This window comes from Sander lucioperca, chromosome 3 (genome assembly GCF_008315115.2).
Source record: "Sander lucioperca isolate FBNREF2018 chromosome 3, SLUC_FBN_1.2, whole genome shotgun sequence".
In the NCBI taxonomy this organism is placed as follows: domain Eukaryota; kingdom Metazoa; phylum Chordata; class Actinopteri; order Perciformes; family Percidae; genus Sander; species Sander lucioperca.
The window spans coordinates 22,649,220-22,670,501 of NC_050175.1; the positions used below are offsets into that span (position 1 = coordinate 22,649,220).

At 40.1% G+C, this 21,282-nt stretch overlaps 2 protein-coding genes across 5 annotated transcripts in view; both read left to right on the forward strand.

Annotated features, from left to right (window-relative positions):
- Nucleotides 1-4,543, forward strand: part of ankrd11 (ankyrin repeat domain 11) — a 121,040-nt gene extending 116,497 nt beyond the window's left edge. For all 4 annotated transcript variants that reach the window (XM_031276568.2, XM_031276570.2, XM_031276569.2 and 1 more), the window contains one exon: nucleotides 82-4,543. In XM_031276568.2, coding sequence (XP_031132428.1) covers nucleotides 82-267 — 186 coding nt within the window. In that variant the 3' untranslated portion in view covers nucleotides 268-4,543. The remainder of the gene's footprint in view (nucleotides 1-81) is intronic.
- A 1,463-nt stretch (nucleotides 4,544-6,006) lies between these two features.
- Nucleotides 6,007-20,610, forward strand: slc22a31 (solute carrier family 22 member 31). The gene is made up of 9 exons (XM_031276585.2): nucleotides 6,007-6,396; nucleotides 9,330-9,433; nucleotides 9,995-10,149; nucleotides 14,335-14,503; nucleotides 15,028-15,173; nucleotides 16,771-16,879; nucleotides 17,010-17,224; nucleotides 18,081-18,192; nucleotides 18,655-20,610. The coding sequence occupies exons 1-9, from the start codon at nucleotides 6,007-6,009 to the stop codon at nucleotides 19,097-19,099; spliced, it is 1,845 nt and encodes a 614-aa protein (XP_031132445.1). The 3' UTR covers nucleotides 19,100-20,610.
- The last annotated feature ends 672 nt before the right edge of the window (nucleotides 20,611-21,282 follow it).

Below are 21,282 nucleotides of genomic sequence, written 5' to 3' on the forward strand. Positions count from 1 at the left end.
CTATGTCATCAGTTAAAGGCATTGATACCATAATATTATGTATATACCAAGTGGATTTATGCTTTGCTTCTTCTCCCCCAGACATGTTTGTTGATGCGGCAACAGCACGAGGCAGCAGCCCTCAATGCAGTGCAAAGGATGGAGTGGCAGTTGAAGGTCCAGGAGCTGGACCCAGCAGGGCACAAGTCCCTCTGTGTCAACGAAGTGCCGTCCTTCTACGTGCCAATGGTCGATGTCAACGACGACTTTGTCCTGCTGCCTGCATGACACACCTGTGCTCACAGATTTAGAGCAAACTTTGTCTGAATAACTTCTTCTCAAAGAGACTTCGTTGAACAGAACGAATGGAAAGGGCTAGCAAGTTTGAAAGAGGACTTTAGACAGGAAAAAAATTATATTCTATAGAAAAAGAGTAAAGATGAAAAACTTGCTCTGGATTCCCTTCTGTGAAGAAGGAAACATGTTTTTACTGGGGGAAAAGAAAACACAACTTGCACTTTCATCCTCAAAGTTTTTACACTTTTGTTTGATCAGAGTGTGAGAAGCAGAAACCGTTTTTGCTTTGAGGCTCTGACATCGGGACACAACTCCTCAGTGCTCAGTTTCGGTGAGACAGGGGACAGAGATATATTTTCTGCATTGGTTTTTGGTCCCTGCTTCAATAGACCCAACTCCACCACTGGGAGTCGGTATCAGAGAAGAGCTCTCCCAACAGCGTGGTGCCTGTCCTGAGGAGGGACTGAGGAGAAGCCTCCCCTGTTGACCCAGGGCTCCTGGTGGGCCAGGAGAACTAGAGTCCAGCGCTGACCCGGAGGAAGTCAACGGAGCTGTGGTGCATCATGTGAATCTTCATATAAGACAGCTGGGATGGACAGACCAGGAACCTGAAACCTGCCACTGATGGTTTTGGGGCTATACCCAGAAGATGCCCTCTCTGTTCGCACTGCAACAGAGCCTGGGCCTAGGGCTAGAGATGTGTGTGCACGTCAGGGCCCAGTGTCTGAGAGGAAGAGACTGACCCTGCAGCCTCTCAGCCTGGCTAAACAGAAGAGGACGGGCATGGATCTCTGAGGACAGACCGGAGTGCTCCTCAGCCACCCTGCTTGCTCCCAACAGAAACACATCAGACCGCCATGGACTGCAAAAACACCACAGTACAACCAGAAGAAACAAACATAACGAATGTTGAGATTTAAAGAGACTATTGAGAAATTGTGCTTTGGCAGGATGAGAGAAATATTGTTTTTGTCTATTTCTTTACTTGGGCATTTCATTGTTTCTGAGGAAGTGACTTGAAACACTACAGAGCCAATATTAGTTTAATTGAAAAAAAATGAAAAAAAAAATGAAAAAAAGTTGTATTCCGTAAATTATGTACAGTTTTTATATTCGTTAACCAATGTATTCTTGCTGCCTTCTAGATAATTTATTTTGCCACACATTACTGCACAGTTGTAAATAACCTATGTACTGTAATATCACTCAGTTAAGTGTAGAAAAAACAAAAGAAATAAAAAGTATCTTTTTATGTACAGTTCACTTTTGGGCAGCACTTTCCCCCTCCCCCCCCCTCTCATATCCATGGGCCAAAATGTGTACACGTTTCTGTATTTGAAAGACTCCAGTGCACAGTTGTATAATCCCATCTTTAGATTCAGTCCAGGTTTAGGTAAGACAACTCACCTGGACGTGGATCACCACATCTCACAAATAGCTGACAGAACACTTCTGGATTAAACCGGCCTCCCACAGGCCAACCACCATATAGTCCCTCAGATGTAGCAGAATAGTTGAGGATTTATTTAAAGAATAGACAGAGGATTATTATTCATTGCTTTACTACACAATTATATCTGAAAAAATTCGAACCAAGAAAATGCCTTTTTCAGTGAAAAAAAAATGTACTCATTGTTGGGCAAAGTCACATAGATATATATGGGTGGGATGAAAGTGAGAGATGTCATTCACAAGCAAAACCATCTTGTTAATGTAGAATGGTTTCAAATTAATAGGTTTTTAATTTACAAAAATTGGACTGAAATCATTTCTAATCATCACAAAACATCGTCTCAAAAACCAACAGGACGCGGGTCTTTCAGCACTTCATTATGTGTTTGGTTTCCAGCTTGTCTGCTTTTCACATTGAATGGGCAGAGGCGTTGTAACAGCAACTAAAAGGTTTTATTCCATACTCACTTTGGACATAGGTTTGTCAGTCAGCCCCTTTGTAAAATATTGGTGAGCAGCTTATTTTTTTAAGTGCTGTTCTAACCTTAAACACTGGATGGCGTCAGTGTTTCAGACAACTCAAGAAACTAATTGGCTTTGCATTAGACCTGTGACCTAATGCAATGGGGAATGGGTTTTTAAATATATTTAAATTTTATCACAGACTATGGGAGTTCAATTTCCTTATAGGATTCCAATGCAACACCTTGATCAGTTTGGTAGTCAATTATTGGATCATAATAGGCATTGGTCTTGTAATTTTTATCAGTGTTTAATCCACAAGGGGTTTGGCTAGTGTTGTCAGGGATTTTAAATGTTAGGTTACTTCCTCATATTACTCCGTTGTCAAGTTCTTGCGTCGGGCCCAAGCAGACAGTTACAAGACTTAAATCTTCTCAGAATGAGAAGTGGACAGACGTTAACACAAACAGCAGCGCGGAAAGAAAAAGCTTAATGCTGAATAGATCTGTTTTTTTTAGTCCTCAATTAAAAATCCCATTTGAAATGTTGATTTGTGATGACTTACTGATTCTCTATTTGTTAGTGGATCTTGGTTTTGAAAAGCTTTCCCGACCTACCACATAGGCTTCCTGTCTGTGTGCGAGAGCTGCTCATGTATCCTGATGGCAATATTATCTGAAACGTTTTAAGTTATTTACACACTCTCAGTCAGACTAGCTGTGTATGGTATGTCTAGTCAAGTGCAATGGTTGTTGCTATTACACTGTGCAGACAAGGTGGCTAGATGTATAGTCCTGGATATTTTTGAGAGATACACACATCCTGGTTGGTATACATAGACATACATATTTGGATACAAATAGCCAGAAATTTGGTTTTTAAACCCCTGTTTGTCATGTTTTTGTTTTTAATTTGTTGTGGTTTCTTACACAGTTTTGGGGGAACAGGTTTAATGGTGTCGTTTGTTCACAGAATCCTTTTGTGTTTTTTAGCTCAGTGTATGTAGTTTTGAATGTTGTTGTGTTTATCTTAGGGTTTTTTTTGTTCCTGTATGAAGCACCAGTGGCATGTCAATCACGTTGCTTATCGAGCAGAATGTATACCGTTACTTGCCCAGACCGACCACGCCCTCTCACTATTGTTTACAAGACATCAACAAGTGTGTTTTCCGTTTCATGTGTCACCTTTTTTAACGGTTTAAGCCCTGCCTTTGTTTTTACTTCTGTAATCAGTCATTTATTTGAACCACAAAGGCTTGAAATGGTGATGGTTGACACAACTGACTGACAACTGACCCCGCCCCTCCCTAGTCTGTGATACACCGCTGCACAGAGCAAAAGACTAAACACATCCATCCACGTTGATTCTCCAGTGTGACTATTCAACTAACAAAAAGAGTGATTTCAGGATAAAAATTTAATACAGACAAAAACACACATCAGTCCTCAGATGCACAGTAGAGCACTTGACCGTGGTGATACAGATCATTACCGAGCCTGGCACCACCTCAGTCAGCAACATATTACCTCTGCTCCTCACATTCACTCATAATGTTTATTTTAGATCTGTTATTTGTTGTTTTTTCTTACTGGACATAAATATACATAATTGCTATTTTTTCATTCTTATAGAATCACGATTTCAAGCCTTTTTTCTAGTTTGTTTATTTTTTAATTAAAACCCAGACTGTAGCTATTTCTTTATTCCTTTTTTAGAGTGGAAAAGGACTAATGAAACGCATGGAGAACTACTCTTTAAATGGTGAGAAATAACCTATTTATTATCTTTTTTTCTTTTTCTGACACCTGTGGTATGTTTTGAGTTGAATTTGGTCTCCGCTGTGTAAATTTTCCTCCTTGTAATGCGTGAAAGAGACATACTGTACATAGCTCTGTAAATAAAACCTCCCAGGACGTTTTGCACCCTCCTCTTTGTACTAGTCTGAAAAATTGCGTAGAATGTGGGGTTCTAACAGCAACAAGCTGCGTGCGCTTGCTGCAGGTGATTATGATGTAACAATGTAACATTTTTTTTGTACAATGTAGTTTATTTGTGTACATATTGTTGGAGCAGCTAAGAGGGGGGGGGTGGGTGGGGTATATGAGGGCGGTTGTTGATGCTATTGTCAGTGCTGTAACAGAAATCCAGTACTTTCACCTCTAGCTGTTGTTGATTTCCTGCAAAAAAAAAAATAAAGACAAAAAAATAAAAATGCGAGAAACTGAAAATGAGGATGGGTGGAAAAAAAGTAAAAATTCTAAATTGTTATTTTCTACAGTTGCATGTACAGAGAGCGCGAGAACTGCTGTTGTTCCTCAGAGATTATGTTCGTTAATAAAATTTTGAAATATTACCGGCCGTCCTCTGGTTCTTGATTTTGTGTTGCGTGTGTCATGATGTAAAAGCTGCATTGTATACAACCATAATCATAAAGTTCATCTGATACACTCAAAATATATCAACTCACAAGGAAAAAATAGGCCACATTTGAAAATATACTTTTTTAAAATAATGAATATACATTTAAGTACATCAATATAAACACCACCCAAACTATTATGGTGGTCCAAGAGACAAGTTTCTATTGATAGCAGGATGAGGTAATCATGTCTTCATTGTTTCACATCTGAATGTTGGAAATGCCCTCTCTGAGATGGCTGCCAGATTTGTTACATATGTTAATCATATAGCCTGGAAGAGTTTAGTCACTCAACCTGAACTTCTCTGACCAAAATCTGATTTCTGTTCACATCACAATCACCTCTCATGCTCGTCATCGACAATAGTAAATAGACGGTTTATTTAAATTTCTCAATTTGTTTCCTTTATCTTTGCCATTACGTAACCAGTGCTCACTGGATTCCTGTCACCTAACATATTACATATTTTTTACCAAAAGCATTCACTGGAATTAACATTATAAACGGCACCATCACAAAGCAGAGAAATCTGTTTGTGTTATGAGTCATCACCAGGATATGTGGTTATTGCTAACAAAATCAAGAGTTTTCTTGGAACTTGTTTCTGACTTTCAGTGTAATGAAATATAAGTTTGTTGTTCGGTTTCTTGTCAAAGCCAGACAAAACAAATACAAGTCACCTGCTCAACTAGAAAAAGCACACACACATTAGTGCAAAGCATTCATGGATCCCGAGGCCACCAACCCCAACTGAGCCATGATCCCACTACAGACAGTGTCAAGTAACACTTCAGTTAAAGACTGTTCCCTGACTCAAGCAGTTGTATAATATCTTCAATGGCTCTGGTGATTTTAAAACTGGAGGTGTTGGGTTTGAAACTAGTGGCCATATAGCGGGAAGGGAGATGAAATATGTTGTTGGATTGCATTATGGGAAATGTAGGATCCAGCTTTTTGGGCGCTTGACCAATACTAGCCTCTGCTGCTTTGATTTTGACCATTGTTTTTTTTTTTATTATTGTCAAATGATTTGAATATATATATATATTTGTTTTACTATCTAACCACAAGCTGTCACAATATTAACTCCATCAAATAAATCACCAACTCGAGTCACACGAACGCACAGATTAAAAAATGTGATGATTAGCAACAGATGTCTGGTAACTTTAGATGGGACTGTGATGACTGTGTTGTTTTGTATGATAGGGGCCATCCAGCAGTTAGTCACTGAAGGAAGCAGCCCAGCAGGTGTCTCATAGGTCGATTCCCAGATGCCTCCGCCCTCCTCGTCCCCGCGCGCTTTACCTGCTGCTTGGTCGCGCGGCTGTCGAGCGTGCGCACTCACTGCGCAAAGGCAACGGAACTATCTGTTACAGCAAACACTCGTCTTGAAATGGATTATGAGACGAAGATTTTCCCTCACACCGGCGGCTATGGACGCTACAACCGACTCGTGGTTTTATTCAGCTGGTTCCCCAACTTCGCGGCCATGCTTAATCTATTTAGCGACGTTTTTTACACTCTAATCCCGGACTCGTATCACTGCAGAGCCGACCCGCAGCTTCTGCCCTCCGCTTTCCTCCCCAGCAACTTCTCCAGACAGGGATACCTCAACCTCATCATTCCCTGGGTGAACGGCACTGGTTTCAGCCACTGTGAATTGTTCAAGTACCCACCAAATTCCTCGGACTTTTCCGAAAAGGTCTCCAGGGAGAGGGTGTCCTGCACCGTAGGGTGGGAGTATGCCCATGTAGCGGGGCTCCAGAGCAACTTTGTCACTGAGGTAAGAGACTGTTCCTCCTGCAGCTCATTGTTCGGTGTTTGGCTTAAGTTTGGACCTCTTAAAAGAGTTAGACCGAGGGGTGGTGAAGTGTAGGCTAAAATAACACTGAGTAGCCACAGCATTGCATTCAAAATAACTGCTTTTCTGGATCCAATTCCACTGCAGGTTGTTGTTTTTATCCACTTTTGTATCTATTCCAACACTAGACTCGATTAAACTTGTTGCCCAGCCTCATTTTCACTCATACTACTTCACAGCGCTGTGGAGATAGGTCTGGCAATGCGAGACTACATACTAATCTGCTGTCTGGCACTTTGTTTCCCGTAGTCATAGATGATAGCTCAACCAGGCAGTGGACACATTAATAGCTTACTTCGTATACCATATAAATACAGTATATATATATATATCTGCATTAGGCATATAAACTTGACTCTGAGGAAGAGTAGGCCTATGTGCTCGGCCTACTCTGTGTTCGCTTTCAAGATCTCTTTTGACATTTTGTTTGAGATATTTCCAAGCTGAATATGATTCCTCTTTGATTGTCTCTTACATACTTTATACAACCAATGCCTGAACACAGACGATGGAGATGTGATTGTGTCTTGTTGTGCAACTACATGTGTGTGTGTGTGTAAATAAGCAGTAGACACGTGTTTATCTTCTCCTAGGACTGTTTTCTTGGACTTCAGCTATTCAAGGATCCATCCCAGTCTGCAAATATAGATAACGACTTCTAACAAAAGTATGTCTCAGTGTGACCTGGTACAAACACCTCACATCTGTGTCTGTGCAGTATTTTGTAACACATATTAAAACAACATCAGAGTATTTGATGTAGTCTCTAAACCACAGAAGTAAGAGCAGAGGCTGACAAGTAGGACCAAGTCCTTATGGGTAATTGCCCCTCAACTTCACCTCAGACTATAGACTGTGTAACATGGCCTCAAGGAAATAGATACTGGCAGTGAGGAGACTTTTGCCCCGTTTTCCCTCAATGACAAACTGTGACGCTGGGAAGTGTGAGGCCTCTATGTACCTTCCTGAGACCCTGAACGCCTCCTCTACCAAAAACAGCTTCCTCTGCACATGACGACAGAGGAAAACTTTATTAAAGGAAAATTTGAATACAGTACAATAGTGCTTATCACCTTCCAATACAGGGATTGGACAAAATAAAAGAAACACCATAGTCCTGTACTATCAACTGTGTTGATGAACTGGATCTCTGAGATGATTGTTTATGGTGTCGATGTTGGTGGGGATCTGCTTGTGGCCACTCCTCCTCTTTGCTAAAGCTCCCTTTCATTAGCTTGGCTTATGTTGTCATGTTTTTTCAGACTTGATACATTACGTTTTAAGCCGTTTTTGAAACCAGTTGCACCAGCAGGTCAGACTATTTTGCCTTCTTATACGCCTGAGGGCTAGATTAGGCTACAAACTGTGAAAACTGGTGTTGAAGAGGGACACTGTATCAAAATCTATTTTTAAAACCATATAATGTTCATATTGTACATATTCATACTGTATATACAATGACATGCCTATCATAGGGAAAACACATAGCAAAGTTAAGCATGGTCACAAGTAGACCCTCGTCACCTGAAAAATACTTTAAGGAATGTTATCTGCATAAGCGTATCTCTTACATATTGATTGAAATAAAGGAGATGGAGGAAAAAAAGAGAGATGGTAGAGGTAGGTGGAAAAGACTTCTCTTACAGCCAGTGACTGGTACTAACCAGCGATAGGGCTGCTGGCGCGCTCTACTTTGAGCACTACTTTGTTCTAATGTAATAACACTGTCAGCAGACATCTCAACTCAATTAGGGACAACATGATCTACATTCCTGCTTCCACACAGAAATCTCTCTGTTTGCATCAAATTACGAGGAATGCATCACCTTGGCCACAATTTGTTTATGTACCTTTTTTATGTCTTTGATTATAAAAATCATATTTTAGAAACATAATTGAGTTACCCACAAATTTATGATTTATACACACTTCACTCAAAGGCTTTTTGGTCAGTACTTCATATATATACTATTACATGTACCCTACTGCCATCCATTTTCCGAAGCATGCTACAAGTTTCCCTTCATTCCAGATAGCCACTGGTTTAAGTCTAAAATGTTACTGTATGCTTTATAAAATGACTGTAATGTGAGGTGTGACTTGGTTGACTATGATGACTATATTCCATATTTTTCTTATTGTCAACACATCCTACAAAAAAGACCAACAACACCACCAACAATGAATTGACATTGCTTATTCCTCCACAGAACTCCATTGTTGTTCAAAAACTATTATAAACACAGGGTGACATATTCCTTCATCGCAATGAACCTGGGCATTGTAGTTTATTTTTACACTCACATACACCATCCTGCTGCCGTAAATACTCACTAGAGCACCAAATGTGTATTAATCCACAACTGAAAATAGTACTCAACAAATGCACTATTTACTGCACTATTTAACTTTGTGTAACGTTTGGTAAAAGCTACAGTGCCCAGCCATTTTAGACAATAACTGAGCCTTTTTTAAGAATTGAACTATATATTTGTGACCTGTTTTTAAAGATATATAAGTCTTCAGTGGAAACCAATGGGCTTGGCACTGAGAGCCACAGACAGGGTAGAGGAGTCAGCTTAATCAATTTATGAATTTAAAAAAACACCGGTATAACCTTTTAATAGGTGAAGAGAAAGCACACACAGTTTTTCTAGTTGGTTCAATATGCAAACTTGCTGATGCCTGCTATCTACATGGAACAATTTTACTTGACTCATGAAATTACAAAAACGATTAGTCTCTTATTTTTTTTTTTAACTTAATCAAATGCCATCAAATGTTTTTTTTTGTCCACATTGAGTTTTGTTTTGGTCTGAGAATGTGTCAATGAACTTCTTTGTCTTTCTTTGCAGTGGAATCTGGTTTGCAATGACTACTGGAAAATCCCTTTGCAGCATATCTGCTTCATGACAGGATGGATTCTGGGATACATCCTTCTTGGTACATTGTGTGACTGGTAAGTCAAATTCGTATTTTTAGATGGAAACACAAAGTGTTCAATATTAAATACATTAAAAAAAGACGTTACGACATGAATGGACGTGTGAATAGATTGTGTAAAAAATATATAAATTAACAAACAATTTGTGAAATAACTGAAAAAAAGATTAATCCTCAAGTCATTATTATAAAATGTTATTTCATCATTCATTTTCATAATAACAGGGGTTTATTGTATATAATTTCTTTCTTTTTTTTTAATTGAAATTAAATAAAGGTGCCATTGGGGAAAATGGAAAATTATGAAATAAAAACAGACCTTTTAAAAGGCGTTTCTTAATAAAAATTACTAATTTAAAGTAAAGGTGAACCCCTTAAACTCGGCTAGTATGGAAATGGAGAACGTTTTATAATGTCTTTAATTATTTCACAAATCATTGTTTAATTTTATATGTTTTACACAAGTTATTTCATCATTTATCAAGTTTTTTTAAATTTTTTATTTATTTATTTTTTATTCTCCTCCCTGTGTGTGTTAATGAGATAATAGTAATTGGACACTAATGTATGTTTTCAGGCTGGGTCGTCGGCGATGTTTCCTCCTCTCCATCAGTCTGTCCAGTCTGTTAGGGGTGGCCGTGTGTTTGTCCAGCAGCGCGGTCGTGTTTCTGCTGCTGCGTCTCTCTCAGGGCGCCATGCTCGCTGGTGTGTTCGTATCCTCGTACATTGCAAGTGAGTATGCTGCACACATATTTAACTATTGTACCACTTATCCTGCGGTTAAGCGTCCTGCAGCCTTATTCAGTAATCGACTTCTCCAGGGGATTGAAAAAAAACAACCTCAGCTTCCTCAAACACAGCCACTCACTTCTTTGTTTATTTTAGAGAGCACTTTTGGATTCCTGGGCTTCGCTCTGAGTAATTTGCTGGCACTGTGTTTATCCAAATGTCATGGCTTTGCTAAATCACATTTGATTGTTTACATTTATTACAGGAATTTTAATGTACCTGACCAAAAGAAATTACATATGTAGCAAAACTAGGTTAACACAAAGGTTAACAAAAATTAGAAGCTGACGGATTAATAAGAGGAGAGACACGTGAACATTACTGTATATCCAGTTGTTCATGATTCAAGGCATGCTGCTGTTTGTTTTTATGTTAAATTGTGATTGGGGGAAAGTCCTTCAACTCCACATGTTCTCAAAGTCTAGGTCTCTAATATTAAAGATGACTTATTTAATAAAAGTTACTTTAAATGTTGCTCATATTTAGGGTTCTTCTGCAGCCATAGTGTGTTTGACTTAGAGTTTGCGATAATGTTTTGTCTTGCAGAAAATCTAATATTATGTAAATGTTACATACTGTTAATGTAATAAATACAATCATGGTCTTGTTCTGATTCCCAGCATAGAATAGAATGCTGTAGGTTTCTGAATTTCTGTTCAAGCAGCAACTGCACAATCAGTAGCAACAGTTTGTTTTAGTGCTAAACTCAGTGAAAACAAACAGAGAAACATTTAGATTGAGATATAAATATGGAATAAAAATGCCTAACACAAGCCTTTCCACCGAGCTAACAGTTGAACTGTCTTATCAGTCAAAGATAAGGAAAAACCCATTTGTGCCCTTACAGAAGCAAAGAAGCCCTTCGTATCTTTGTATTACCATCTAATCTTTATTTCATGAAACACAAACAACTGAAACTTTTATTTCCAGTGACTGAAAGTCAAGAACAAGAACTGAAAGACATTATGACACTTTAATGTACAGTTTATGATACAATTATTTACTTGTGAGTGATGGATAAATAGTTTTACCTTCAGCGGTTTCCAGGTGATAGGAGGTGGCAAGACTGTCAACAGTCTCTCACGTTTATATCACCAATGAGATTAATATTTGCCTCTTACATGTTTGAATTGCTCTCCTAACATGAAAGATATGTACTAACATTATTGCTTAAGCGTGGGTAATTGTATGACAGACTAGCAGAGTTGTGAAGGAAATAACTGAAGTGTGTTGTGCTGACTGACAGCAGGCAGCTGGTTGGTTTTTCTTTACTTCTGCCTCTCAGCTGTCCTCCTTTAGTGGGTGTAAACCCCTCTGTGGGTGTAAACCCCCCTTCTTCAGCATGACTTTGTCTGATTGTCTATGATTAGATTTCTCTGGCTAGTAGGGATACATTTTGTTTCAAATACAGCATGTTTTCTTTCTGGAACTGTCTAAAACCAGAGTGAAGTGGCACAGGAATGTAATTGCGTTAGCATTTGTAGGAACTGTACACATTCCTGCTTGGGAGGTGGTGGTACTAGGTAGTAGTCTCATCTGAAATACACACTTACATTTTTTTCTGTTTTTGACATACACACATACTCCCACATTCCTGCAAGGTCAGGGCTAGATTGAGTCCAGATTTTGTTTTTATAGGTTAGGCTGATGTTGTGCTGGGCGGGATGAGGGCCTGAGAGAAATGTTTCTCAGTGATGTCCTGCCAGGAGAAAACAATAGCAGGACAGCCCCCCCACCCCAACACACACACACACACACACACACACACACACACACACACACACACACACACACACACACACACACACACACACACACACAGAGGAGGTGGAAACAGAATCAGAGGTCTGGGGGGGAAGGAGGTTAAAGTTCAGCAGAAAGTCACACAGCTTGACACACTTCCAAACAAGTTTACGTCAGTACCTGAGGTTAAGAGTACTTGCAGCTTTATCTAGCTTGTTGTTCTATGTTTTATCAAATGGTACGCAGAATATTGCTTTGCTTTGTACTAGCAAACACGGTGCAACAAGGTTGTAACAAAAAGAAAGGTAGATTCCATGTTTAGTTTTAGTTTTGCTTATTTAGATCCCCATTAGCTTAGACTTTAGACTTGATTGGCCCCAAGGGGAAATGCCTTCCCACAGCACAAACACATCAGACAACAGTACACACAACAGGACACAGTAACAACATACAATGCCAGACAACAGTACATTCTCGGGCCGGTTCAGCGAGGCCTATTGTTTAAAGGCCCTGACACACCAACCCGATAATCAGCCGTCGGACAGTCTGGCAAGATCAGTGACTCGAGTCCGTCCGAGGAGTTGTCGGCCTTCATTTTGGCCGACCTGACATGTTGCGTCGGAGGGCGGGCAGTCGGACTCCATGACCAATCTGATTGGTGGAGTGCTAACCCGGAAATGACGAGCGGGATGGGCGTGACTAAGCCTCTCAAAATCTGACGAAAATCTTTTAAACTGACCTTTGTCGATCTGAAATGAAGACGGATTCAGCAACTGCATGACCTATTTCTCGCTTAAAATGTTTTCAGAAACACGTTTCGGTGAACTGTCTTAAAATATGAGATCGTATTCTGAACGAGCCGCCATTATGCCCCGTTGAAAAATCCTTGAGCAGCTGCCGGTTTTAATTTTTTGGGTGACAATACAGATTAGTGCTGCTGTTATGGAGACCTATTACACGCTCCAGTCGGCATCGCTTGTGTGGTGTGTGTGTTCTGAGGCACTTTTTGGACCTCGGGGAGCTGACTGATCAGTCCGACTGCCTTTTCTGCCAACGGTTGGCCGTCAGGTTAGTGTGTCAGGGGCTTAAGGCAGCTATGGCTGTGGGGATTAGGCTTTTCCCACTGCGAGCCCTTCTGAACCTCAGTGCTCTGTGCCCAGAGGACAGAAGGGTAAGAGCCTTTTTACAGTCGCAGCAGCCGACCTGTCGCGCGCCAATGTGACGTCAAAATGACATAGATCTCGCTGGCGCGCCAGGATTTAAAGTGCGCGACCAGAGGTAGCATGGACGAGTTGGAGGACAACCGGATGCCAGGACTCTCAGAGTGACTGCAAGTCTCTCTTGTAAACTTACTGGGTGAAGATGAGTTGTTTTTATGGTGAATGAAAGGCTTGATCCGACAAAGTAGGTCATCGAATCAAATCGAAACATTGACATCAATGCTGCTGCCAGTTCTGCCATAGTTTACCTTTTTCTTCTTCTTCTAGTCCGTAGAAATAGCAAAGTCGGTAGCCTTTCCTCAGTTGCGCCACCTCTGTTCAGGAGAAGACTACAACTAGTGTCGCAACCACCACGCGCGAGTATAAACAGTTACGGCGCTCCCATGACGTCACACTGGCGCGAGACAGGTCGGCTGCGGCGAGTATACCGCACGTTTAAGGTGGTGATTGAGTGGATGTGTGATGTCCTGTACTATTGACTTTGTAATGCGTGCATAGGCCTTATTGTGCTCCTGTAACAACAATAGTAGCTACTCTTCCTGAGATCCACATTATGTATTAACAAATACTTTAATGACAAAACAAACATATGCCAAATAACATCTGACATCTATACAAGACTCAACGATATTCACAACAAACACCAAGGTGAAACAACACAATATTTCAAATCCTGTCTAGTACAACAGATAGCTCTACATAATTTGACATTGTTCTATCACCTCTTAGAGATCTAAAGTAATCAATAAGCAAAACACCTCCTCTTATTTCAAATAAATCAAGTTGGATAGCTCTATACATCAATTTCACATATTAAGGAGAAGAAAAACCAACAAACAGGAACAGGTTTGGCTACTCCATTTCTTGAGTGAATAAATACAATCTTAACATTTTATTTAATCGTGTTTTAGTACTTTCCGTGGTCAAAAGCTGGTAAGGAATTCCATACCATGGTAATTTGCTGTTCTCTGTAGTGAATCAGTTCTACATGTAGGCAATGAAATCAATAAAAACACATATTACCACAGACCATAGCTTTATGTGTGAATGGGCTCATGTCCTGACTCCTGACAGAAAATGAATTGGATTTGGACAGATGTATTAGTTCTGCTTCAGCTGTGTGTTTTGATGGTATCCTCGCTCTCTGTTCCCGTCGCACTCTCAGGGTTGGAGCTATGTGACCCTCCCCATCGTCTCATGGTTGCCATGGTCAGCGGCTTCTTCGCCGTGTTCGCAGAGCTGCTGTTGCCGGGCATCGCTGTTCTGTGTCGCAATTGGCCCGTTCTCCAGGCTGTGGCCACTTTGCCTCTGCTCCTGCTGCTTTCCTATTGGTGGTGAGTCGGGTGGCGGTACTTGGGATGTGGAGGTGGACACACCACGTGTGTATTTGGTGAAGGATTAAGGGCAGTTAATTATTCTACAGTGCATCCGTCTCACATTGATATGTTTGACCGGTCTGTCTGCAATTTGCACTTGCTCCTGTTTCAAGCCCACACCTTTTAACAGCCACACCTGAATTCACATGTAACCACGTGTTCAAATGAATAACTTTCAGTTTTGACTTTGTATGAGGAGTTCATGAAGCTAACATATCCTGTGCTCTGGTGTCTGAACTCAACCAAGGATGTTAAATATCTGAACAACTTAAAAAGCCAGGATTTATAACTGAAAACACAGATATACGGATGGTGACAGTGATATCAAATAATAATGTTTTTTTTATTATTTCTTTGGCAAAAATTGTACCAGGTAAAAACACAAATTGTGCATGTTTTCGTCCTTTCATCCATAAATAAATAAAGAGAATGTTTCAGCTCTGTTTCTCTCTGAGATCTTATTGCAGACTTGTTTTCCTCAGCTGTGTGTCAGTGTTTCCTGAGTCCCCTCGCTGGCTGCTGGCCACAGCTCAGATCCCTCAGTTGAAGAGGAGCCTCCAGGAATTTTCCACCAAGAACGGTGTTTGTCTGCGAGATGAAATCCACCCTGGTGAAACCCTGCTATCAGGTAATCACACACACACACACACACACACACACACACACACACACACACACACACACACACACACACACACACACACACACACACACACACATAGTGCATGGTACTGTCTTTGTGGGGACCCATCATTGACATCATGCATTCCCTAGCCCCTTACTAAGGTTAGGACCTTAACCATCACAACTAAATGCCTAACCTTAACCCTTACCCTCACCCTAACCATAACCTAATTCTAACCCTAATCCTAAAACCAAGTCTTAACCCTCAAACAGCCCTTTAAAGTTGTGGGGTCCAGCATTTTGGCCCCACAAAGCTGTCCGGACCCCACAAGTATAATGTATTCCCGGTTTTTGGACCCCACAAATATAGTTAAACAAGAACACACACACACACACACACAAAGCTCTTTGTATGCACACACAGACACAAACAGGCAACACGGTAAGCATCATCTGGATATAAAATTACCTTGAGCATGAACAGGATATCTCTTTACATATATGTTTCTCATGATTTACTGCACAAGAAGAATACTGAACCTTTTCCAAACTGCCCAATCTGTCATATTTTGGATTCCACAGACATGAAAGCAATACCTGTTTTTCTTTTCTTACAATGTCAAAACTCTTGTACTTGACATGTTGTGTGTCAGAAGGAATCTTGGCAACTTAAATATTGATATCCCTGTTTTCATCAGAGCGCTCCTGTTAGTTAAATGTTCCCACATTAATCCAAATTAGGGCTGAAACTAACGATTATTTTATATTACAAATGATTTTATATTTCTGTATGTTCTGTATGTTATGTTTTGTCCAACCAACAGTCCAAACTCCAACGCCCTTTAATTTACAATGTCCTAAAACATTTGTGCAGGAAAAAATGACTTAAAGCAACAAATTGATTATTAAAATAGTTGCTGATTGATTTTATGACAATCGACTAATCAATTAATTCTTTCATCACTAATCTGAATCATTCAACTTTAAGTTTGCTCAACATGTTTTGCCACCACTGCCCTATGCTGTATGTGGAATAGCCTCTAAACGTTACCACGTCATGTTTTGTAATTTATCAAATCTGATGAGGAGATTATAAAGTCTCTGCTCGTCTGTTTGACCTGAGGGAATATTAGTTCTGCTGAATGCATGTTTTTCGTGTTTAAGAGCGAGGAATCAGTTCTCATAATTTCCGTTTTATACCATGGTGTAACCCTTTTAACCCTTCTATCAATTATTTTTCTTCTTTTTGCTCGTCATACAGTGTAGTATAATTTGAATGTGAATGTGTATGACAGTGATAAGGACAGGGGGGAGTAAGTGTCAATTGTTAGAAAATGGACATGTAAGTAGTTTACAGATTAACTTACCACCAAGCTGAAAAGCAGTGTGTTTCTAACCTCTCTGGAAAGTTTCAGTTCAGTTCCCAGAACCCATATACTGATTAATCGTAATTGTAATATGTTTAATGGCAGCCAGAAATAGATGTTAACCCTTCACTTAAACCCTGCTGAATTACACCTAGCCCGAAAGCATTTGGCTCTTAGGGGGATAGGTTGATTTCTTTCCAAGTATTTTTTTAATCCTCTTTTTCCGTTTTATAGAGATAGATTCAGCATGCGGAGAAGACTGTCGGCCGAGGTACTTTTCAGTTCTGGAGCTGCGTCGGACTCGTGTTATCTGGAAGAACTGTCTCATCCTCAGCTTCACACTGTGAGTTTTTAAATTCTCAGTGTGAAAATGTTCTCCTGACCTGTCCATGAAATAGACCATTTCAAGATAAAAGTGAGATGCAGAGTGTTTGATAGATGTGCATGTTCAAACTCTTTGGTCTCTCCTCCAGGTTCATTGGTACAGGCATTCAGTACTGTTTCACCAGAAACCTGCACAGTTATTCCCCCAACTTTTACTTCAGCTACTTCCTCCGAGTGATAACCGGAGCTTTTGCCTGCATCTTCATCTGCTTGTCTGTCAATCACTTTGGTCGGCGTGGTATGCTTCTACTCTCTGCCATCGTCACTGGACTGTCATCGCTGCTGCTGCTGGCCCTCACTCAGTGTACGTTACATCCCCATCTTTTTACTTTTAATAACATTTGTGTCTCAAAATGAATCCTCCAACCATTTGCTGTTGTGGCTATTGGCAATGATAAGATAATTGCAACTTCCTAAAGGGCTCAAAACACCACACAAAAATTCTGTTAAGTTATCATATTTTGGAAATATAATGAAGACTAAAATTTATTTTTGACAGTTGACGTACATTTGCAAATGTCCAACATGTTTACAGTAAAAAATACATTTAAAAAAACAGTCAATTATTGGTGCCATGAATATCATAAAGTAATGATTTTAACTTAACTAAGGAATGTATTTCATGATAAACAGCTGACTACTTTAAAGTTAATGAGGCATCACTGGGACCACTGACATTATTCTGTTCCTTGAAGTGGAACCAGTTTCATAATCAACTCAACACATTTCTCAACATATTTTGTAGGAGAAGAACTTGAGCAACAATTAGAAAAAGATCCGGCAGATTTTTTAAATTCATACTCTGAAGACTCCGTAACAAATGTAGATTGTTGACTGTTCATGAACTCAGAGTTTTGAGTTATAAAACAGCATGGATTAAATGGAAATTATGAACTGGGATGGATCGTTTTTGCAAGAAAACACTGTAGATCAAAGGAAATGTTTCATTTTCTCATTCTTGGGGTCAGGACCCAACTTGGGACTTTGTATGCAAATAATCCCTTTGGAGCTTCCCCCATGCTTTTGAGAAATAAAATTATGCCATGCTGATATTCACGTGACAAGTTGATTATCTCTGCTGTACATTTTTGCACAGAAAATGAATTAGTTCTAGTTCTAGTTAAATAGAAAATGATTCTGTTGTCCTTTTTTTGTGTCAGATCTGCGTGGAGGCCTGGTGTTGGTGCTCTCTGTCATAGGTCTGCTGTTCTCTCAGGCTCTCGCCATGCTCAGTGTGCTCTTTGCCTGTGAGGTGATGCCGACCGTGGTTCGGTAAGTGTCTGTCTTCTGACCAATGTGATGAGGCTGTTGATATATTTTTGTTATTATCAACAAATCCAATGAAAAGTATTGCCTGTGTAGCTGAAGCGTGATAAAGCTTTTTTTAAATGTGTATTAGTCCGCTGTTAAAAGATAGTCCCCTACAAATGCACAATTTACTCTTGTTTAAGTATTGTTTGCTAAAAACTGAAGTGCCCAGATGTTTTAGGAAATTATTTAGCCTTTTTTTTTAAATGAAACTACATATTTGTGACCCATTATAGGAACAGGCTTGGGGTTGAGTGCTACTGACAGGGTAGGGAAGTTGGCAAGTATAGAGAAAGTATAGAGAAATATAGTATAGAGAAGAATGCCATGACAAGATATAAAGTATTGTCTGATCATTCCACCTTGATGCCTCCCCTTGTTGATTTTTGTTCTCCTTGTCCTGCTCCTCTTCCATCTCTCTATCAGAGGTGGTTGCCTTGGCCTGGTGCTGGCAGCAGGTTGTGTTGGCATGGCCGCCTCCTCCCTGATGGAGCTCCAGAATAACGGTGGCTACTTTCTCCACCATGTCATCTTCGCCTCCTTCGCCGTCCTCTCTGTCCTCTGCATAATGCTCCTACCTGAGAGCAAACGCAAGCCGCTCCCAGACTCCCTGAAGGACGGCGAGAGCCAGCACCGGCCCCCTCTTTTCCTGTCCCGGCCCGACAGGGACAACCTGCCGTTACTGTGCACCCGGCCACCTTTGTCGGAGTACAACCCTGATAACTATTCCCGCTTGGTCTCTGCCACCAGGAGGATGTTGACTAAAGATAATTTGCCTTATAGGATCGCTGTGCCTACTCATCCCCCTCTGCTGTCAGACAGTGAAACACAGGGACAAGAGAATGAGACACTGAGAGAGGTCGTATCCTAACTCTGTTAACAGTCCCTTCTTATCCGACTTTTGTACAGACTTGGATTATCCCTCCTTCTTCTTCTAGACATACCTCCACAGACAGTCTACCATCATCCTTCATTTAATTATTGTCTAAGTCACTGGTTGGTCATAACTCAACTGAAGAACTGATCCTGGCTTGAAGTCTGTCCATTTTCAGTGTCTTCTTGTTACATTTTACTTTTTAAGCCGTTACTGTGCTGTGGCATTTTCTTACGTGGATTCAGGTAATGCACTGAAAAACAGTGGCCTACCTAAGCCAAAGTTTTTTTTGTCATCCAAACCTTTTGCGAGGGCTACAAAAGTCCCCCTTTGAACTGTAACATTGCATGTTATGCCTGTTCTTGTGTGGTGAATTACCTTGAAAATGCTCTCACTCGTCATTACTTTGGCCAGTGCAGTTGAGGTCACACTGCTCTTCTGTGTGGAGGCATTCAAACCAAAATAGTCAGACACTACTTTTACCAGAGAAGCTCGCTCAACCGTGCGACTGCTGTTGATCATGTGAGCAGCAGTCTTTTGTCCATTTATTAGTAACCCATGCACTCTTCATTAAGTCCGTCCATCTGACTCACCAACAGTGCCTCAGTGCTGAGAGGATCCCAGGGACACGCACAAGACTAGTTTACACAGTCTTTGTGGAGTGGTGTTATACTTGTAAAGCAAACAAGAGGGCGCTAAATGATGCACCATTCATTGAGTGAAATGGTATTTCTCTGGCATTTTAAGCCACTACCAACTACCTTGTTAATCCAAATATTTCACTTGAAAGTGTTTGATGAAATGTTGGAATGTGATCTGTGTCTGTGAAAAACATCCTGATAGTTAATTCTGTCTGTGGCTGACAAGTTTGTCTACTCTATAAATCACTTTGTTACAAGCTATTATTTAAAGGTGCTATTTTTACATTACGTTTCTCTTCATACACCGAAAGTAGCTGATGAATTTGCAAATGTACTAACCACTGTAGCTGGCAGACAAAAAGGTAACCCCCTCTCTGTCTTGTAGTGATTATGAATTGTGTCCTTTTGGGATAATTAGTAAAGAAAATGAGATAACAGTGTGGTTTCAAAGCGCCAGAATTCAGCAGAACAAACCATAACATCTTGTAAAGTGAAACTATTTCTTTCAACACTGTTACTGAAAGGATGCTGAACTCTTCAAGGATGCCGTGTGTAATAGGAGAGAAAAACACACTGCTGGCCTTCAGGAGATGTCATTGTGTCATACTTTGCTGTATATGCATTGGAAGTCAGTTTATAATTGAGCCTTCTGTGAACACAAAGATGCTTTTGTATTGATTGAAGCTCCTTCAGTTGGTCAGAGAAACTCATATAACCATCTTTTTTATTGAAACTCTTTTCATAGACTATTTGCCCATCAATGTCCTTGTCAAGTGAAAACCTTAGTAACTAAGGAATATTACCTTGTTATCTTTGCCATCATGCCATCAAGTCACAGAATTAAATCAAGTCAAATGTTCCTACCTACCTAATGTGTAATGTTAATTAAAAAAAATGCAAATCACCAACACTTTATCCCTCCTGTTCCTCGGGTCAAATTTGACCCATTTTCAAAAAGTTTCTATATCACAAATGTGGGTTTCTTTCAACCAAATTTTCAAAAGAAATAACGTGGATGGTTCCCTACAACGCTCTTCACAAGTTTTATTCAATTTCATAGCATTTGAAAAAAAAAATGTAATAAAAGAACGTTGAAAAAAGTGACAAAAATGTCGGGGAAAGCTTCAAAGACGTGGGGGGGGAAAACAAAAACGTCAAAAGGTGCAGAAAAAAACATTGGGAAAAAGGGACAAAAACGTTGAAAAAAGTGACAAAAACATCGGTGGAAAAGCAACAAAAGTGTCGAAAAAGACATCCAAAACGTTTAAAAAAAGTTTAAATTTTGACCCAGAAAAACTAAAAGTTGCATGGTCGATGGGAAGACAACACAAGGGTTAAGAAGCCAGAGATGTTTTGCATCTCTTTAGATGTTACCCTGTACCGACCACTAGGTGGAGCTATGGACATGCACTGTACTACTTCCTGTAAAAAAATGTCAGTATAAGGGTTTAAGGAAACTCAGGCACTCAGGAGGGCCTTCATGGCCGCAATGCCCCAAACGCGTTGCCATGCTTTAATGATTTAGCCAAGAAATATATT

Bases quoted from the DNA above. Each gene is read 5' to 3' on its own strand.
- slc22a31 (XM_031276585.2), top strand. From the start codon at position 6,007: ATGGATTATGAGACGAAGATTTTCCCTCACACCGGCGGCTATGGACGC. The intron at 6,397-9,329 runs GTAAGAGACTGT...CTTTCTTTGCAG, and splicing joins AGAGCAACTTTGTCACTGAG to TGGAATCTGGTTTGCAATGA. The intron at 9,434-9,994 runs GTAAGTCAAATT...GTATGTTTTCAG, and splicing joins CTTGGTACATTGTGTGACTG to GCTGGGTCGTCGGCGATGTT.